The 19,763-nt window shown below is 36.7% G+C and overlaps 1 protein-coding gene across 1 annotated transcript in view; it reads left to right on the forward strand.

Moving 5' to 3' along the window:
* DLG2 (discs large MAGUK scaffold protein 2) overlaps positions 1–19,763 on the forward strand; it is a gene marked incomplete at both ends in the record, with an annotated part of 2,048,692 nt that overhangs the window by 1,024,751 nt on the left and 1,004,178 nt on the right. The window contains one exon of the mRNA XM_081281630.1: positions 10,125–10,286. Within this exon, the coding sequence (XP_081137756.1) occupies positions 10,125–10,286 (162 nt within the window). The remainder of the gene's footprint in view (positions 1–10,124; positions 10,287–19,763) is intronic.

Here is a 19,763-nt window from a genome sequence, read left to right on the forward strand (position 1 = left end):
AATGAAATTAACAGCCACCTAGAAATAAATGCTGTCAAAACACATCAGTGTGTCTCCCGCTAGACTCTTTCTCTGCCTTGCATGTACTTTAATGTATTTTCTTGTGCTTGTCTGATATTGGTGCACTCATCTGTGTGATACCTGCTGGTGTGGGGTTTAGAGAGTCTAGGGAAAAATGTGAGGGGTCCCTCCTTTGTATGTTGTGCTTCCTTTGTTGGTCCAAATCAATGCTAGCAGAGGATGGGAAAAGTAGGAATTTGCTTAGCTCCTTTCTTGTATATTACCACTTTTCCTTTGTTCAACTCTTGCTCTAAGAAGCATCAGCTTCTTCTCAGGAGCCTCCTAGTTGAACTGTGGGTAAAATGTAACGATTTTCCCCACTAGGGGCAAGCTCCAGAAATAACCCCACCTCATAAACTGTGCTATGGAAGTGAATCAATTTTTCATTTTATTACTGAAAATCTTACAGGGTACCATTCAATAATCAGATCTCCTGTAGAATCCATACAGGTTCCCTGAGTATATGCTACTTCTTGGTGAATACTCACATGAGTGTCACTCCTGAGAGCACAGAAAAAGGACGCTTAGTTAGACCTGGGTGTGCAGGGAAAACATCTGGGAAGAAACCACATGTGACTAGTTGTAAAGACGGAGCAATAGCCAGATCAAAAATGGTTATGAGTCATATCAGGGGTATAGAAGACATAGAGAGTAAGGGTAGGGAGGGGCTGTGTCATTTTCATTCAATATTGTATTCACAGCACTTTAATGTGGTGCCTGCCACATAATAGGTGCTCAATAAATTCTCGTTGCATTGAGTCCAGGAGAGCTGTCAGATTAGAACAGGAAGTCAGTGTGACGAATTAGTAAGTGAATTCTGGTTGTAGGCTTTGAAGAAATTGTAAACAAAGAACAATTTTTTCTTTAATTGGTTGTTTTTTAAGATTTCTAAAATTGTTTACAATCAAATAAAACTTCTAATATTCCAGTAAAAAGATCATAGTTGACATTGACTGCCTACTAGATCACAGACAATCTTGTCCTTCTTAAACCTTCCTTGAGATGAGTACCCTTGAATTTTTATGGTGAGGATACCAAGTCTCAGAGTTGAGCAATAGGCTGGCAATTGATCCATGCAGTCTCTCCAGAACTTGCCCTCTAAACCACTACCTTAAAACTGAGATTTTAGAAAGTTATGCTAGTTCAATGACCTAAGGAGTATAAAGATGAAAGACATTTAGATGCTGTAAATGCTCATTCATATTTTTCTCGATTCTGCTGACAGAATTAGCCATCTGAAACATCTACATTTGGAAACCTTATTATTATTATTATTATTTTATGAAAAGCCAGCAAAGTGCAAAAGTCTTGAGACTTCAAGAAAGAAGAATATTAACCTTTTGTTAAGCATCTATTATATGCCAGGAATACAGTGTCTCATTCAATTTTCATCCTATTCCAAGGTAGATAACTTTATTCCTGGTTTGTAACTTCAGTAAACAAAAGCTCCAAGCTATACAGCAACTTGAAAAATGCCTCCCAGGTAGCAAATGGTATAATGAAAATTTGAACTCAAATGTTCTTATTTTTCTGAAGCCAGAATTCAGGCATGTTCCATTATATTGGGCTGCATCCTGCAGTTAGAGAACTGTGTTGGTTTGAAACACAGCTTTGCCATTTAGCATTTTGGAGACTCTCATACAGTTTTCTTATTTGGATATCAGAGTGACAATGCCATCTTTATGCAATTCTTCCATAAAGAATTGCTTGGGACAATGTTTCTGAAAATGCTATCTAAATTGTAAGAAAACAACCTTGAATATGTGAGGTCTTATACAAATTCATTTGACAATGCCAAACCCATTATTTTCCCAGATCAAAGGGTCTGTGGTTCCATTCTGATTTGCTCAGAGAGCCTGAGCTCTGTTTAATTCTGCAATTACCTCTCCTGGGGAAGCCTGGCCTCCCCACAGCTGGCCTTTCTGAGTTTTAGGGAAGAAACTGCACCTCCCACCAGGCTTACTTTCCAGCCTCTTCAGTGCACAGATGGAGGGCAGCACTGAGTTAGAGTAAGTTCTCTCTTGATTATTTAAATCATCAGTTCTTTAAAAAGAATCTTAAGATCCATTAAATATTCATGGAAGCATCCTTCCTGGCAGCTTCTCCATTGTAGGTAATTACAGAGGGTTTAAAATATCTGACGTTGCTTGGAAGCACACAAAGCTCTGTCAGCTGCAAGCAGACAGCTGATTTGTAATTTAATTAACATCCTGGCTTGTCCTGTTCTTTGTGGCAAAAAGCAGGAAAGTATTTCCTTTCATTTGTGAATTTTGTTTGAAAAAATTCAAATGAAACACCTGGAAGAGCTTTTCATCTCTCACATCAGTCCTGTTCCTTATATCCTGCTCCAAATCTGGAAAAACAATTCCACTTTCAAGTGTTCTTTGGGCCAGCCGTATGGATGATTGTGGGTCACTTTTTAAAAGGGCAATTTCACTTGGGGAAGATGTGTGTGTGATTAGCAAGCTTTGACTCACTTTTATTAGGTCTTTGAGAAATACATAGATTTTGAAATGGATTTGGCTAGACTACTTATTTATTCAACAAACATTGATGGAAGCCCTACTTAGGAGGCACTAGAGGCCAGTAGTAAACCAAGCAGGTAGGTTTTCTATTCCCAAGGAGTCCTCCTTGAGGAAGGGACAGTGAAAATGATCCAGTCTGTCTTGCACTTCCTCCCCCCATTTTCCTTCTACCTAACCTCACTTCCACCCAATTATTAACAGATAACCATTCTGGGGGGAGAAAAGAGAACCATGCTCCAGCCAAATTATCACTCAGAGGATGTATTTTAAAGAAATGAATATAAATGCTCATCTGTCCACTGTATTCAACATTCCTTTAACTTCTCATTTCATCTTTTTCCTTTTTGTAACCCATGTTTTCCCTCTTACCAGGGAGACAGTGAGTTGGACAGAGGATGCAGAAGGTGCATAAAGGAGATGGGACACAAGCCAAGGCTCCTAAAAGATTGCTCCTTTTTAGTTGAGACCTCCTTCCACTTAGTTGAGAACGATGCCGTAGGCAGACAGAGGGAGCTAGAGAGCTGACTGTCTACCTACTGCACAGATCTCAACTAAGTGGAATTCCTAAAAATAAACCTCAAGGTGTCTAAACAAAATATATTCCTCAACATAAGAAGATGACTGGCAGGGTCTGGAAGGGAATACTCAATTGAGAAACTTTTGAGATGAAGGGAAAACCCTTAATTTTGCACATACTTAATTTTTTGAGACTGCTTCTTTCCCTCCTTGGTTTTCTCTCTTTTCTGAGCTTTATTCACAGATTTCTTAGGGCACATCACTTCCTTTGCAAATATGTTATTTTTTCTTTCTTTTTTAAAAACAGTTTTCATACTTTTCTGAAATATGTTCTTTCATCCTCAGTGCCTTTTGTTTTTGAGATAGTGAGACAGGAGCCTGCTAAGTTGCTTAGGGCCACATAATTGCTGAGGCTGGCTTTGAGCTTGTGATCCTCCTGCCTCAGCCTCCTGAGCCACTGGGATTACAGGCATGTACTGCTGCACCCAGCTCAAAGCATATTTTTAAAACCAAGAAGTTTTCTTCCAGTAGAAGCATTAAGTCAGTCAATCTGGTCTATTGGACACAAACTATGTAGTATTGTGGCTTGATCACTGTGCAGAAGGCAAAGTACCTTAGATTATATAGAGGAAGATAAGGCTTTACCCACAGAACCCTATTTGCCAATATAGTTAACAGAGGTAGCAGAACTAACATAGTATTTCCTAAATGTCAGGCTTTGTGTAAGAATGTATAATCATTTCTTAATTTTGTATCTGCTTCATAATGTTACAAGTCTTAAATAGAATGATTTGTTTAACATAGCAAAGTGTTCATGGATAATATCCGCTAATTGTTAGGTATTATAATTTACTGACTATTCCTGAGTTCTCTGCAGCTTTTGATTTGTGTTCTCTCTCCCTATATGTCTCTCTATTTCTCTCTCTCTCCCTCTCCCTCCCTTCCTCCCTCCCTCTCCCTTTCCCTCTCCCACCCCCTTTTTTCTATTTCTGTCTCTGCCCCTGTCTCCTCTCATCATTTTCTTTCCTTTCTCTTTCTCTTCTCTTCTCACTCATCAGTACAGTGCCAACTCTTGCTGCAAGGGGAACATGGAGTGCTTTTTATACAGCAACAGAGTTAAGATCAGATTTTCCTTATGAGTCCTTGAAAGATTTCCACTTCTGCATCCATTATGTGTTGTGCCAGCATATAACCACCTTCCATACAGTGTCAGAGAATCTCTGTTGATGGATCAGAGATGTGTAGTATCTTGTGTTTGAATTCTGGGCAAATTAGGATGATTCTGACTCATATAGGCATCAGCAGATGTATTGTGCATAGTCTGGTTAGACATTTTAGCAATTGTCCATTCATGGGGGAGCTTGTGGTAGGAAAAGAATATGAGTTAGGCACATTGGCGCATGTCTGTAATTCCAGCAGCTTGGGAGGTTGAGGCAGGAGGATCGCAAGTTCAAAGCCAGCCTCAGGAAAAGCGAGGCTCTAAGCAACTCAGTCAGACCCTGTCTCTAAATAAAATCCAAAATAGGGCTGGTGATGTGGCTCAGTGGATGAGTGCCCCTGAGTTCAATCCCCAGTTTTCCCCCCACACACACAAAAAAGAAAGAGTATTAGTACAGTTGCATGCAGTTTCTTCTTGGTGGGCTCTTTGATCTTGTTGTTCAGATTATTAAGATTAATTCCATTAACTTGCATTTATTAGTCTCTTACTTTGCCTCAGTTGTCATGTAGGCCCTGGGGACTCAGAGATACATATGGTTCCATATGTGCCCTGAGGCATTCAGGAGCTAGTGGGAGAGACAGGCATATGCACAGGTCATTACAACATTTAACTGTTATTCCCTGACAGAAATCTATCCAGAACACTGTAGAAGAATACCAGAAGGACACATTTTCCATCTTAACCTCCAGAGAATACTTCTGAGGAGGTAACATTGATCTGATTATCTAGAACCTGAAAAAGGTTTGCCTGTTGGAGTCCCGAGTTGGGGAGAGGGTTAAGCAGAAGAGGACAGAATTCCAGAATTTAGAGACAAAATATTCCAAGACAGGGAGACACAATAAAAGCCCTTCACCTGCCTTATGCATCACTCCCAGTACTGCTGGAAGAGGAATTATCTGTTTACAAAGGTTCTTTCACTGAAGAGTCCCTCACCAAACAGATGTGAGGAATTCCTTTAAAGATCTCTTCTTTGTAGCCAGTGCAGAAACCTTCAAATGTGCCCAGATTGACATTAGCACATCCTAGTACGAGAGGTGACGCAGGTTTCCCTCAACATTAGACTGATACTTGAATCAGCCTCTGACCTCTGATCTCCCTTGTTAGTTGATTTTTAAGACTTCTTAAAAGTGCTAAATTTTGGTGAGCAGACAATAGCATCTGCTACAATTCATTTCAAGATAAAGGTAACTTCCAAAGATCTTTGAGTCCTATCCAGCTTAGAAGACTAAGTGCTATAAATATAGAGTCAGACAAATATATCTTTGAAACCTGGTTAACGACTCAGCAGGTAGGTAGCCTTGTGGGTGGAGGGGGACTATCAGAGCCCCAGAATAACACCTGTCTCTCAGATATGATGATATATAAAAAGCATTTAGTATGCCCTGTGGCACATTAATTAGGACAAATATTATCATTTTTTATATTGAAGTAGCATTAGGATTAGTATTTCTATTAATACAAGCATCGTCATTACCATAATCATTAATATTAGTTTTAACATTACAAATTAAAACTTCAATTCAACCAAAGAAAGTCAAGTTTTGAATCTTAGCCCAGAAATTCTACTGTACCATATCAGGATGATTATTTTGGACGATTCTGTTTGAGTTAAAGATGGTACTTCCTCATTAGTTTTTCTCATCTCTTGTCATCTGTGCAGAAAACTGAAAGAAAACAAAAATAAATAGGAGGGGGAATATCTGGCTATCACTGGCAGAGTATCATTTAGGTTTAAGGTCTCATGGATGGCTCCCTATTGTGTAAAGAGAATGAAGTCTGCCTTTGGCCTTTTTCCTAACATGCTCTAATGCATATCCAGAACTTTATCCAACGAGACCTAAGATAGGTGTCTGACTTATGGAGACAATTCCCAGGAGGAAATGCCTAAGAAGTTAAAAAGGCAACAGAGCTCTTCAGGAGTATATGTTCACATGCAGTCTAGCTTTAGGCTAGTCCCAGATCCACTTTGCAGTGTTTTGCACAACAGGGTTTATCTCAACACAAGGCATGGAAGAGGAGGTTCTAGCATAACTCAAGCAAGAGAGGAGATTTCCATCACCCAAGGACAATCTTCCTGAGAAGTATACATATATGAGCCTTGAATTCCTTTACCCAAGAGGATTTCTGTGAATTTTGGTGAGCAGACAATAGCATCTGCTACAATTCATTTCAAGATCTCACTGTTCCTTCAAATACCACCCCCTCCTATCACATATCTTTTCTACACATGTTATGCTTTTGTTGAGAATATCCTTTATCTCTTTCAATATCATTTGAGATCCTGTTTTAAACTAGAAAATCTCACTCAAAGTTGTTGATAACCCATTTCTGCTCCCACAGAACACAATTTATACTTGTAGTCATCATCAATATGTATGGAACCTTAGCTATGCACATCTACAACTCACTGGAAATTCATCATCTTTTCAAGGAGGAAGTCCTCTGTTCTTTTCTCAGTATATATTACTGAAATGAATGAAGAGGTGGGAGATATATTTTAGAGTATGATGTCCTTTAAGTTTGTGTCAGGCAAATATATGGTTCTCTTTTTGCTTGAACCTGGGTTCCTAACAGCTTATAATGAAAGAAGAGGCATTTAATAACAAACTAGTTTTGTGCCTTATGTAACTCACACCCATTTCATCCATTTATAACTTTATTCAACATTTATTGAGCATCTATGATGGGTATTTGACTAAGAACTGAGAATGAACACCATCAGTGTGGTTTGAGACCACAGAAAATCTTAGATTTCATTGGAAAACAAAAACTGCAACAACAAAAATGTACAAATGTATAGCATATATATTGTGATTGGGGGGAACAAAGGGTGCTATGAGACTACTCACAGATGAAGTTTTAGATATCTGTTGCACAAAATGGCTAATATAATTAAGACCACAGAACCAAACACTTAAGAATGGTTAAGATGGTAAAAATTTATGGTATCTGTGTTTTGCCACAGATTTTAAAAGACATTTTAAGAAACTGGAAGTTATGATGTTTATATTTATTCCACAATAAATTAGGTGAGAGTGGTAAGAAAAAGAATTCAGAAGTGACAGGGCTTCTCCTCATGTAGCAATACTGGGGACAGTTAAGGAAGAGCAAAGAAGCTTGAGCCCTGTTGCATGGGTGGTGGGAGCCAATGCAGTGTTTTAGGAAGCATTTTTCAGCTTCTTAAAACTATTCAGAAAGTCACCTGTTACAATATAGAGAATGGATGGCAAAGGGCAGTCCCAAAGGCAGTCTAGATAGTCAAGAGGCTGGTGCTGGCCCACCTGGGAGCTGATATGAGCCTAAATGTGCAGGTGTTGGTGGTGGGTGGTAGTGGGGTTTGTAGTAGGTAAAGAGGGAAGAGACTCAAGAATTATTTAGGATTGGGCTGGGGATGTGGCTCTAGTGGTAGCGCGCTCGCCTGGCATGCTTGCGGCCCAGGTTCGATCCTCAGCACCACATACAAACAAAGATGTTGTGTCCGCCGAAAACTAAAAAAATAAATATTAAAAAATTCTCTCTCTCTCTCTCTCTCTCTCTCTCTCTCTCTCTCTCTCTCTCTCTCTCTCTCTTTTAAAAAAGAATTATTTAGGATATAAATCATGCAGACTTAGTTACTTGTTAAATTGATCCCTGGTAGGGTGTGAAAGAAAAGAGAGAATCAAATTGACTCCTGCTTTTCTGGCTCAGGTGGCTGCATGGATAGTAGTGCCTCCATGAGGGAAAATTGAAAAAGGGGGCAGATGTGGAGGTAGACATGCTGTAAGTGAGAGAAACTAAAATGGGTATCTGTAGCATATTATTTTCACTCCCAGTGAAAGTCTAGCTGATCAAGAATAAATGTAAAGCATTGATCCTTGTTACTGAATTTAAAATTAAAATATCTGATTACCTTCCCAAATTGTTTATAGGGTTAAAAAAAAGGATATTTCAGTTCACAAAATGTTCCTCATTTTATTGGAATATCTCAGTGACCTTTTTTGTACCAAGCTGCCAATTCAGTTATCAGACTTGGGCTTCATCTCCTTTTGGAGGTAGACAAGGGACTAGTGATAGTAGAAAGAAAATTCTGGTTATCCATTCAGATAGGGTCCCAGCTCTGATGTCTAGCTAGGTGAACTTGGAAAAGTCCCTTAATTTCTCTGTCAGTTTTGTTGTAGGTGAAAGGGAACATCATAACTAAGCATGGTTGCAATGGAAGAAGTATGTGAGTGTCCTTTGCAAACTGCAAAGAACATGACAGGTTAAGTTGTACTTTGTGTTTTGGAACTAAGGCTATCACATGAAGGTTCCCTGGAAAACAAAAATACTGATGACCAGTTTCTGATTAAAAGGGGACAGAATACAAACCCTGAGGTTGTTATCATTAAAATCAGATTATGAGTCACACTGAAAGCTAATGTCCAAGAAGCATGTTTTTCATCTCAGAAATAAGTGAAAAACATATGCTTGATTTTTGTAAGAAGATGTGTTGTTTTTGATAACCTCATGTGATAAATAACTGCTGATGATAACCATGATGGAGCACTGAGAAAAGAGACTAGACAGTGTGGTTAAGCCTGATGGCGTTACGATGCTTGGATCCCTGTTCCTAATACCCCTGTGTCATGCAAGGCAAAGCAAACAAACACATTATTAACAAGAACGGGGGTGAGATGTAGAACATTGCTTTATTCTTTCCCAGGTAGGTCAGTAACCTTGAAACAATGGGACTCTAAAGTCACAGGTCCAAGGAGATAGGGGAAAGAAGCAGGAAAGGCAGGTAGATGACTTGGAGAACCAAATCTACTTGGAAGACTCAAATTATGGTCTTTTTTTTTTTTTTTTTTTTTTTGAGAACACTTTTACTGTTATAGGCATGTCAAAGGAAGACAGTTAAGAAAAGAGGTAAAGGGAGCCAGGTATGGTGGTACCTAACTGTAATCCCAGCGGCTTGAGAGGCTGAGGCAAAAGGATGGAGAGTTCAAAGCCAGCTTCAGCAACTTAGCAAGACCCTAAGGAACTTAGCAAGACAGTGAGACCCTGTCTCAAGGGGAAAAAAAAGGCTGGGGATGTGGCTCAGTGGTTAAGCACTCCTGGGTTCAATTCCCTGGTACCACAAAAACAAAAATAAAAATGTTAAAGGGAACAAGAGAGAAGGAAAGATTCTCTCTCTCTCAGTAATCATCTGATGATTAGGAGCAGGACGTTTGCTTATAATTTTTAAGCACTTTCAAAGCTAGTTTCATTCCTAGAAGTTGTGATCATTTGTCCTAGAATCTGCCTAACCCCAATCAATACTACTTCATAGAGGATGAAGTAAAGGAAGGATAGTTTAGTTTGTCTTCCCTTTCAAGCTAATACAAATAAAGTGGGGGGCAAACCTTTTTCCTCATTTCCAAGGGAACTTGAATCTTTCACAAATTCCAATACAATATTAAATTTTCTGAATGAGATATATCAGGATTCCATTGCCTGCCTTGGTACTTTTTCTTCTCCATACATCATCTAAAATTTTTAGCACATAATTAGCTACTCTGGTCATTGGGAAGGATCCCCCTCCCCTACTGATGTGTATTTTCTCTTCGTTCGTCATTTGTTGTCACATATCTATAGCTCACAAATGGAGTATATTGTCAGGCAAAAATAAATCATCACGTTTATGTTGATGGTTAATTCAGCTTTGTTTACACTTGAGCTGGTTTATGATGACCATCAAGAGTCTGCAGTAAAACGTTCTTGGTAAAATCAAGAATTTGAAGTCCAGACTGAATTCTTTGTAAATACTTATACATTGTTTTCTTTCTTCCTTTTTTTTTTTCTCCTAGAAGTATCGATATCAAGATGAGGATGCTCCACATGATCATTCCTTGCCTCGGCTAACTCATGAAGTAAGAGGTCCAGAACTTGTGCATGTATCAGAAAAGAACCTGTCCCAAATAGAAAATGTCCATGGATACGTTTTACAGTCGCACATTTCTCCCCTGAAGGTAAGTTATGTTGCTCTTCAGATTATTTTATAGCTGGTTTTGGTGGTCAGTCTTTATTGTTAAGGGAGATGTTTGCTGGCCTCATAAAATGAGGGTCTTTTAAAACATAGTAGTGATCACTGATTACTGAAGGGTCTTTCTGAGATTTAGAAGCTAACCTGATATTTCTGGGACACATTTTTATTACAGTTTTTTGAATGTCTGCAAAATACTCAGTTGCTGAGAGTGGGCTAAGGAAAGAGCCAAGGGTGACAAATTGAGAGGAAAAATAAATCCTCTACATATTTTAAAAATAAAACAAGAATACACCATGATTTATCTCGAATACTTTACCTCATCAGTATTCCTGATCTCAGGCAAAACAAAGAAAGTAAATATGTCATGATCACACCTAGTGATTACCTTACTCTTCAAACTAAAAACGAAAATATGTGAATTGGCTCATCAACACCTCTATTTTTTACCAAAGGAAATTGTTTACCAGATTTCTTTCTATTTGGTGTCATACTTTTCCCAACACTGTCTACTTTTTTATTTAATTATAAACAATATCTTGATGAATGGTATTTGGATAAGAAGAGGACATTAGAATTAGAAATTTGTGTTCCTTAGCTGTCTTTTTCTTTACAGGGTACTGGATTTTGTGCTTTGGATAAAAAGCTTATAAATGCAAATTAAAATTTAGAAAGAAAAATAGAATTAATGCTATAATTTAAGAGACTTGAAATGATGTGGGAGGAAAAAAAACAACCTGTCAATTAACCCCTTAGTTATTGCTCAAGAAAAATTTTCTTTACTGGCCAGAACATTCATTTTTATCAGCACTTTCACGTAGCTCTGCAACAATAAAAAAATAGAGTCACAAAAGTGGCTGTAATGCTTTCTGGGTCCTTGTTATATCTGCCAAGATATCAAAGAAAGGTTGAATTGTGTTTAGTGTAATTCTAGGCTTTGGTACATTTTAATTACTCTGATATCCTAAACATCTCTTCAAATAAACAAGCTGCAATTATCACCAATAAATTAAACTATTGGACCAATTGTCAAATTTTATTAAATAATATATAAATTTTCATTTCATATATTCCTTTGATAATGTATAAAAATATATAAATATTGTGCTTCTGGGATTAATTATGCATCTTTCTAGGATTTTTCTGAAAATCATTGAAAGACTAAGTATGTTTAATTTGGAGGACAAAAGATTAAGGGTTGAGGGTCAGGGGAGTTACCTTTCTACCTCAAGAGCTCCCATGTGGAAAACATGACATTGATATCATATAGAGGGCAGAAGCAGATTCACTGTGCAAAACTCACAGGAATGTATATTTGGGATCATTACAAAAGCACAGCTCCTGACAGAGCTACCAAAGCAGGTGTGGACTATTTCACATAGACCCTTTTTGTTCCTGGAAATCTTCTGGGCCTGGATGATGACCAGACAGTGGTTTTGTGGAAAGACTTTACCAGAAGGGTGAACAAAACCATCTCCATGCTTCTGTCTAAATCTATGAATCCATAATTCTGCTCTGTGTTCAGATCAAACTTCCCTTCTTTAGGGACCCTTTAATCTTTGCAAACAAATGCTGACCTCTGTTCTGTGTGCTGACCCCTGTAAGTTGAAGAAGGACAGAGCTGAAAGATTGGATTGAGAGCACTTGTCTTTCAGTTTTATTTTTTCTAATTGGTTCAGAGACTCCTTATAAGAACCTCCCTCAAGCCTCCCTTCCTTTCCTTCTTTTCAACTTCTTTCTCCTTTTCAACTTTTCCTCCTTAATCAGCTCTACAGCACAGTTCCTAAAGGACTTTAGACCGAGTAGAATAATCAAGACTCATCTAAAGCTAACCCGGTTACCATAAAATAAAAACATACACATGATCAATAGTTATCTGAACATCCAGCAAGTTTGGATGGTTATGTCGTTCCTTATGACAAACAATATCTCATTTTAAAAATGTATTTTAGTGTTGGGGAGAAAATTTGCTTTTTATGAAGATCAGATCTCAGTTTTATTAAAGAATTTTTCTTTCTTTCTTTTCTTTTCTTTTTTTTTTTTTATTCCTTGCCTTTCAGGAATCTCAGAATTTGGTGTCTTAAACTTCAGTATTTTTTCTTAGCTTGGGGTTTCTGTTATATTTATTTCCCTTCTAACTTATTTCTACTCCCTTCTTTTTGAAAGTTTTATTGGTTTTATGGGTTTACTATAGTAGTATTTTTTTGTTGGAGAATCTTATGTCCATTTTAAAAAGTAACCACCTATGAATAATAAACTCCTGATATGAAACACTGAGGTTGATTTCTGGAAATACCACTTCAGTGCCATGACCCCCGAGGTAATTTGAAGAGGAAAGAAAGGTGAATTCATCCAGGCCTTCTGCATTTAGGCTTTGAAATTTCTTTTTGGGGTTGAGGACTTTTTCCTCATGACTTTCTGTGTGGTATTATTTATATTAAACAAGATATGCTTTTACATTGTGTTAGTGAAGATGCTTTGTGTACCTTTCCTTTATCCTTAATGGTGATGGGAATAAATGTATACAATTTTTTTTTCCAGATAAAGAATTGAACCCTGTTTTGTTTGGTATACCAAATTCTGTGATATAAATTCTCCCATTATGTCTGATTTAAGTTACAACTTAAAGATACTATTTCTATATTTGAAAAGAGAGGAACATGAGGTTCTTACCAGCTGGTATGAGCAAGCTCCAGCTAGCACTGCACTGTCAGGTTCAAGCATATGTATTTTTATAACTATAGAACAGATTTTCTAATCAGCTTGTTAAGATGTTATCATATTATCACAATTCAAGTGTTTGGAAAACTTGCCATGATTAAAACCTGATGTGTTATTTTTCCACAAAGAAAGCCTCTTAGAATCAGGGGAATGCTAAGAAGGTACATATTCTCAATTAGACCTGTCATATTTTGAACCTCTTTGCTTCCTTTGATCTGCCTAGTGTTCTTAGGTAAGCACTAAAAGACAGAAGAGCGAGGTGGCAAATCACACAATTAGGTAATGCCCCTAGAATCCTGCTGAGAAGAAAATGGGGCTGTCTATTGCTAATTAGGAATTTACATGTGGCATTCCTAAACTGAGTGTGGGATTACTGGATAAGAGTTTAAATGTTGCATTGAGTAGGTTCTGAATCATTAGCTCAGTAATCTCCTTGTTGCAGGTTTGTTATCCTTTCTTCCATCATTGAATATCATTTGAGGCCTCAGTTCTAAGATTTATCTGTCCATGGTGCGCTCTAGATGCTTGTGTGATAAATGCGCTTGCTTAGCCTGCTTTCATTAGAGCGCCTGGGCCAGTGTGAAGTATGGAGTCAGAAGAAGAAATGCAATTTAGGAGTGAATACAAGGGAATTTGTTTTCCTTGCCACAAGATGGGGATGCTTTCACTTCAGATGCTACCTAGAATCTTCCACAAAAGAAACTGGCCTATAATAAAGCATGAGAATCTTTTTCTTTTCTTTTCTCTTCTTTTCCAGTTTAAATGTGTTCAGTAAATACTGAGTGCCTGGTATGAGCACTAGGTGATGAGGAGACAAAGAAGAGTAAAAAAAAATGGATTTAAATATCTATATTACTCTCTTAGGGAATTTGTATTAAAATTATTTGTTACTTGATCTTACTTTGCAATAGGAATTCAGATTCTTCCAGCTTAAATACTGTGGGACTCCAGGCACCTGGAAGTATACCTTATACAGAGTATTTGAGGGGTGGGGGGAGACTCAAGTGTGCTTGAGGATGACAATATAGAGAACTTGTAGGTAGAATGATACCAAAGTATACTTTTACTATTTTTTTTTTTTTTTTTTTTTTGCTGGAGTTCCCAGGGTTTCACCATAGGAGAATATGCATTAGCTAAGAGAGTGGTAGACCCTGCACAGAGCCTTTTCTATTAACTCTTGCACAAGTCCACTTGCTTAAGATATCCTATGGCACATGGACTTAGTAACTCTTACTTAGTATTTTTAAATATTTTCTTATTCTAATGTCCTAAGTACTTTTGGGGGGCAAAGGGTACCAGGGATTGAACTCAGGGGCACTTAACCACTGAGCCACATCCTCATCCCTATTTTGTATTTCATTTAGAGACAGAGTCTCACTGAGTTGCTTAATGCCTCACCACTTGGGGGGTGACTTTGAACTTGCAATCCTCCTGTCTGAGCCTCCCGAGCCACTGAGATTACAGGCATGTGCCACTGCGCCCATCTTGTTATAACTACTTTTTGTTGAACTAGATCATCTGCTTTCCTCTTCACAGGCCATTTGTTTTGCTCTTATAAATGTATACATTCCCATGAACTGGGCTACATCTTACTTTGTTTCGTTTTCCTTCTTACTCCCTCATTGGTATCGCCGTGAAACTAGACTAGCATTTCTTAAAGTAGGATTCGTGGACAAGAATGGGATCAAAATTGGAAGTGTTGCTCTGCATGTATGTATAATATGTCAAAATACACCCTACCGTTATGTCATAAAAAAAAAAAAAAGTAGGCTTGGTGGGATTTTTGTCTGTATTATAAAGAAAATAAGAGGATGGATGTTTAAACACATTAGGGGAGTTAATCCATTAATTAAGGATTTCTCAGTGCCTTTAATGTAGTAATATGCAGTTCCTCTACTTGTCATTAATATGAGCTTGTTAAAATTGTAACTTCTATAATCCTCGGTTTCTTCATTTGTAAAATAACCTCATCTACTCCTATGCTTTTGTGAAATTTAAGTGAAAAAATTTACACAAACTCTTAGCTCAGAGCTTCACACATAAGAAATGCACAGAAATGGAAGATCTCATTATAGGTATTCATGTTTTCTTGTTAGGAGTATATATTTATGTTATTTCAATATTTTAAACTGGAAGCTTTGGAACCATTTTGAAAAAAAAATTTCTATTGATCTCCTTTCATTAGGCATAAATGTCTTGAGTTTTCACCTTTTTCTTTGTGTACACAGTTACCATCCTAAACAGGTTTTTATTATTTCCAGGCAGAATGTAGTGTGACTATTGTTAAAAAAAAAAAAAAAAAGCATGAGCTTTGGTGCCAAATATGTGTTTGAATTCTGACATGATACTCTCTGTCTGGAGAACCTTGGGAAAATCATCTAGCATTTCTGAGACAGTTAAATATCAACAAAATCTCATATGTGCACTCACCTATTTATTTATTTGTTCAATAAAACTTTTTGACCTTGGAGGGGATAACCAAAAGAAACATGTCTTGAGATTGCTCACATCCTATGATTTGTTTCACAAGTTTGGAGATAATATGTATATAATATGTCCAATTTATGTGCAATAAAGAAAACAGCAAGCTGAACAGAGTGGTGCATGCCTGTAATTCTTAGCTGCTTCAGTGGCTGAGGTGGGAGAATTGTGAGTTTGAGGCCAGCCTGGGCAATGTAGTTAGATAGCTCTATCTTAAGAAGGGCAGGGAGTAGTGGGGAAGGAAAATAAAAGAAAGCATCAAAGAAGAGGTAGATTGTCCCAAGACTGAGAAAAATTTATTTAATTTTCTCTAGGTCTACATATTGTTAGAGAAAAAAAAATTATAGTTTTCTTTCTTTTTTTTTTTTTTTTTAACTTGAAGGCAGTAGGGGTTAAGAGAGAAAGATTGTTTGCCCTAGACTTTAGCAGCTGTGTAATGATAAGAGAGAGTTCTGGAAATTGAATGTAGTTAAAAATTAAGGATTAAGGTAATGGGTGTGGGGTGATTCCAAAACATGTCATAATGCAAGAGAGATGGGTGGGAACAGCTGATGAAGGACTGCAGGAAGAGATTGGGTTTTATTTTATAAGTAATGACAAAATTTAAAATGGAGAATGACATAGCCCAATTTGCAAATTAGACAACCATTCATGTTATGTGGCAGAGTGGAAGAAAAACTAGAAGAGGTTGATATCACTCACAATCAAGAACATTACATGAAATCCAAGAAATGGACAAGCCCTAAGACAAAGCAGAGGTATTTGGGGGAGAAGGGAAGGGTAGATTTGAAAGCTTATTCAGGAAAAGGTATCATTATGACTTTGAGACTTACTAAGCATAGAAGGTAAAGGAGAAAGAGAAATGATGTTAAATGACAAAATCTTTACTTGACCAATTGGGTAGGAAAAGTATCATGCAAGGAAATCAAGAAGGCCTGCAGAAGAGTATATTTTAGAGTGAAAAGTGTTGGGGAGATTCTCAGTTTAGGTTTGAATAATTGAGTTCAAGGTATCATATTATGCTCAGGTGAAATGTACAACAATTTGATTTGAAGATCTGAGGATTGAGACGGATCTGACCTAAAAATGAAAGCTTGGGGGTCTTCAGTGTAGAAGAAGTCGCAAATATGGATGGGATTGCTCAAGAAAAGGGAGGAAATACTGAGAGCTGGAACAGGGACCACTCCTACCACATAAAGGCTTTGTAGACAAAGAGACACTACTGGGGAGATGAGATCAGAAAACAGTGAGAAACTTGGCATAGTGTTTAGCTTTTAGTATTAAGGTGCCTGTGTTTATTTTTATTTTTTAACAGAGTTTTTGTACTGATGATAAAAGGGTATCATGTCTTATACAAGAATATGTAGCTCTTCTGCAATGCCAAAGATCATGTTGGCCAAACAGTAGATTTTTTTTAGATTGCTTATTACCTGATAGATGATTTTTAACAGAAGAAAAGAAAAATCTAAGAGCTACATGCGACTACAATTGTCCTGCAGTCCTGATCAGGTGAAGAAAAAAAGCATTTATTTATTTTTTTCTTTCTAGATGGAGAGTTTTTCTAATATTACTAACTAGAAATATAAATTCTTGTTTTAGAATATGAGTAATCTTTAAAAATATAAAATGCTTCTACTTCTATCTGTTGCCACTAGATGGTGGAAGTTGCTGAGCTGATGATTCTGCAAGGATTTGCTCTTTGGAAAGATACTGCGATTTGTGTGGTTAAATTCAGAAGCTCTTAGTGAATAAAGACATAGGAAGAGTTTGGCAAAGATTTGCATACTCATGAATAATGCATTTTGCTCCACCCCAGTTTTTGGTGAGAGGAAATGGTTGAGTGAAATATAACTTTGAGAGACATACTGTATTGAGGCCCAAGAATTCCTGATTAGAATTCTTTGCAAATGAAACATTTCTTGCTTTAATTATTTTTAATTGGAAAGAGTACCAACAACATAACCCAATTAATTCAGGCTATTTAGGCCAGGCATTGGAAAAAGAAGAAGAAAAAAACAATAATCATAAGACCTATCATAACCTTCCACAGTTCAAGATTCTTTATGGAACTAAGCCCACCAAGGGCTAATGGGTTCCCCCCATGATTTTTGAAAGATGAGATTTGTGGAATAACATTCAAATCTCATGCATATAATAATAATCACAACAACAATTATTATTTTTTCTAAGAAATATTAATAAATAATATTTATAAGAAATATTAATAAAGGTATAACTTTTAAAAATATGCAGTGTTTATAACAGTCCTGAATAAACATCCTTAATAATTATTTATAGTTGCAGATGTTTCTGAAGGGTTAACTGAATTACAGACAGATCTCACTGCTACCAAGGCCTCTGTTATGATTAGAAATAAAGAACTGAAGTTCACAGAGGCTGCCTATCAATAAAAGGCACTTATTGTTACTATTAATGATGCTGTTGTTATTGGTGCCCTAAAATTATAGGTGGGTACCTCTCTACATCCCTGCCCACTATAGTTTTTTGGTGTGCATGGTTTTTGCTTATTTGTTTTGTTCTCTTTTGGGGGGATACTGGTGATTGAACTCAGGAGTACTCAACCATTGAATCACATCCCCAGCCCTATTTTGTATTTTATTTAGAGACAGAGTCTCACTGAGTTGCTTAGCACCTTGCTTTTACTGAAGCTGGCTTTGAACTCTTTATCCTCCTGCCTCAGTCTCTGGAACTGCTGGCATTAGGGTGTGGGCATGTTTTTAATTCTTTCTCCTTCACAAAGATTCAGAGAAATTATCCTAAACTTTACACAGTAAGTTAATAAATAAGTGCCAACATTGGTTGGATTGGAGAATATTTTGATTCTTTCCCAGTAAATACAGAAAAGTAATACCATGTATAGTAGTGGAAAGTGGATGGGCTTTATAATTACCCATTCACTATGTTGTCATGGTGGCTCTGTTACTTTCTAATATTTAGCACCCTGATTAACTTCTCCTTTTTTGGAAATAACAGTATGGAATTTATTGGATTGCAATAGGATTCATTTGATTATTCCTAGAAAACCTTTAGAATAGTATTTTGTGCATAGCAGCTCAGTAAATGGTTATTATTTTACACTTAAAAATAGGTTTATGCAAAAATAAATTTAGGAAATAAACTGTTAAAACTTTCAATAAATGTTGGCTCATTGTTACATCATTATCATTGTTGGCCTTGAAATAATGACTTTACACTACAGAATATTACCAAGTCAGATAAGCAAGAGTGTGTTATCCAAATGGTTCTCTCTTGTGAAAGTGAAGATAATTTTGGCTAGTTCAAATGAACAGTGGCAAGTGAGTTGGGGACATCAACCTGGGTTTTTGTGGTACAAACAAGAAATTACTGAGGCATAAAGAAATGGACTTTTCCTTTGTGACTATTGTGGAAGATATGAGAGCAAAGGGGGAGTAAGGAATGGATTATTTCTAAGCCACTTGGATGAAAGCAATATTTATAATCCCTGGTATGTTCATTTTAAAAATATTACTTTAAAATTTTAAGAACATAATTTCATGGTAACAAGTTGACATCTAATAAGTTTTGGGTAAGAAAAGAGAGATCTCTAACAAACATTGGATTCATACATTTGCCTAAAGTTTAGGGAATGTCATTATTAAGTCATGAAGAGGGAACCAGTTTTTGTTCTATGTCTATAATGTATTTGTAAAAATACTCCACTTATTTTGGATATAGATGAAATCCCATTTTTATAAACTCTAACGGGCCACCTAGCACCATTTTATATGACTATTTATGTTGTTATTGAAATCAGGTGCTTATTAATCTGGGGTTCTCTTTGACAAGGAGATTTTGGTTTTCATCAATAGTTTTGCTGTTTTTGTTCATTTATATTTATTCAACAAAACCACTAGCTTACTGTAGGTTGGTGGTATGAAACAGCTGTTCATGGCTAAAATTTAATTTTATGAGGCTTTTTTTTCCCTTTAAAATGACATCTGCTCATCTAGCTTTTGGTCTAGAGGTTCTTTAGGAGAAAATAATAATAATAATAATAATAATAATAATAATAATAATAATAATAATAATATTTAGCATTCATTGCTTTCCTAATATACTCTAGATGCTTTTTTAAATGTTTTGCATGTATTGGGTTTTTCTACTCAACAACCCTATAAAAGAGGTTTTTTGCTTGTTTGTTTTGTTTTTTAGGAAACAGAAAAATGAGCACACAGTTTGAAAAGCTTTTCTAAGTTCACATAACTAATACTTAAAATAT

Source organism: Spermophilus citellus (genome assembly GCF_964194105.1).
Source record: "Spermophilus citellus genome assembly, chromosome: 2".
Classification (NCBI taxonomy): domain Eukaryota; kingdom Metazoa; phylum Chordata; class Mammalia; order Rodentia; family Sciuridae; genus Spermophilus; species Spermophilus citellus.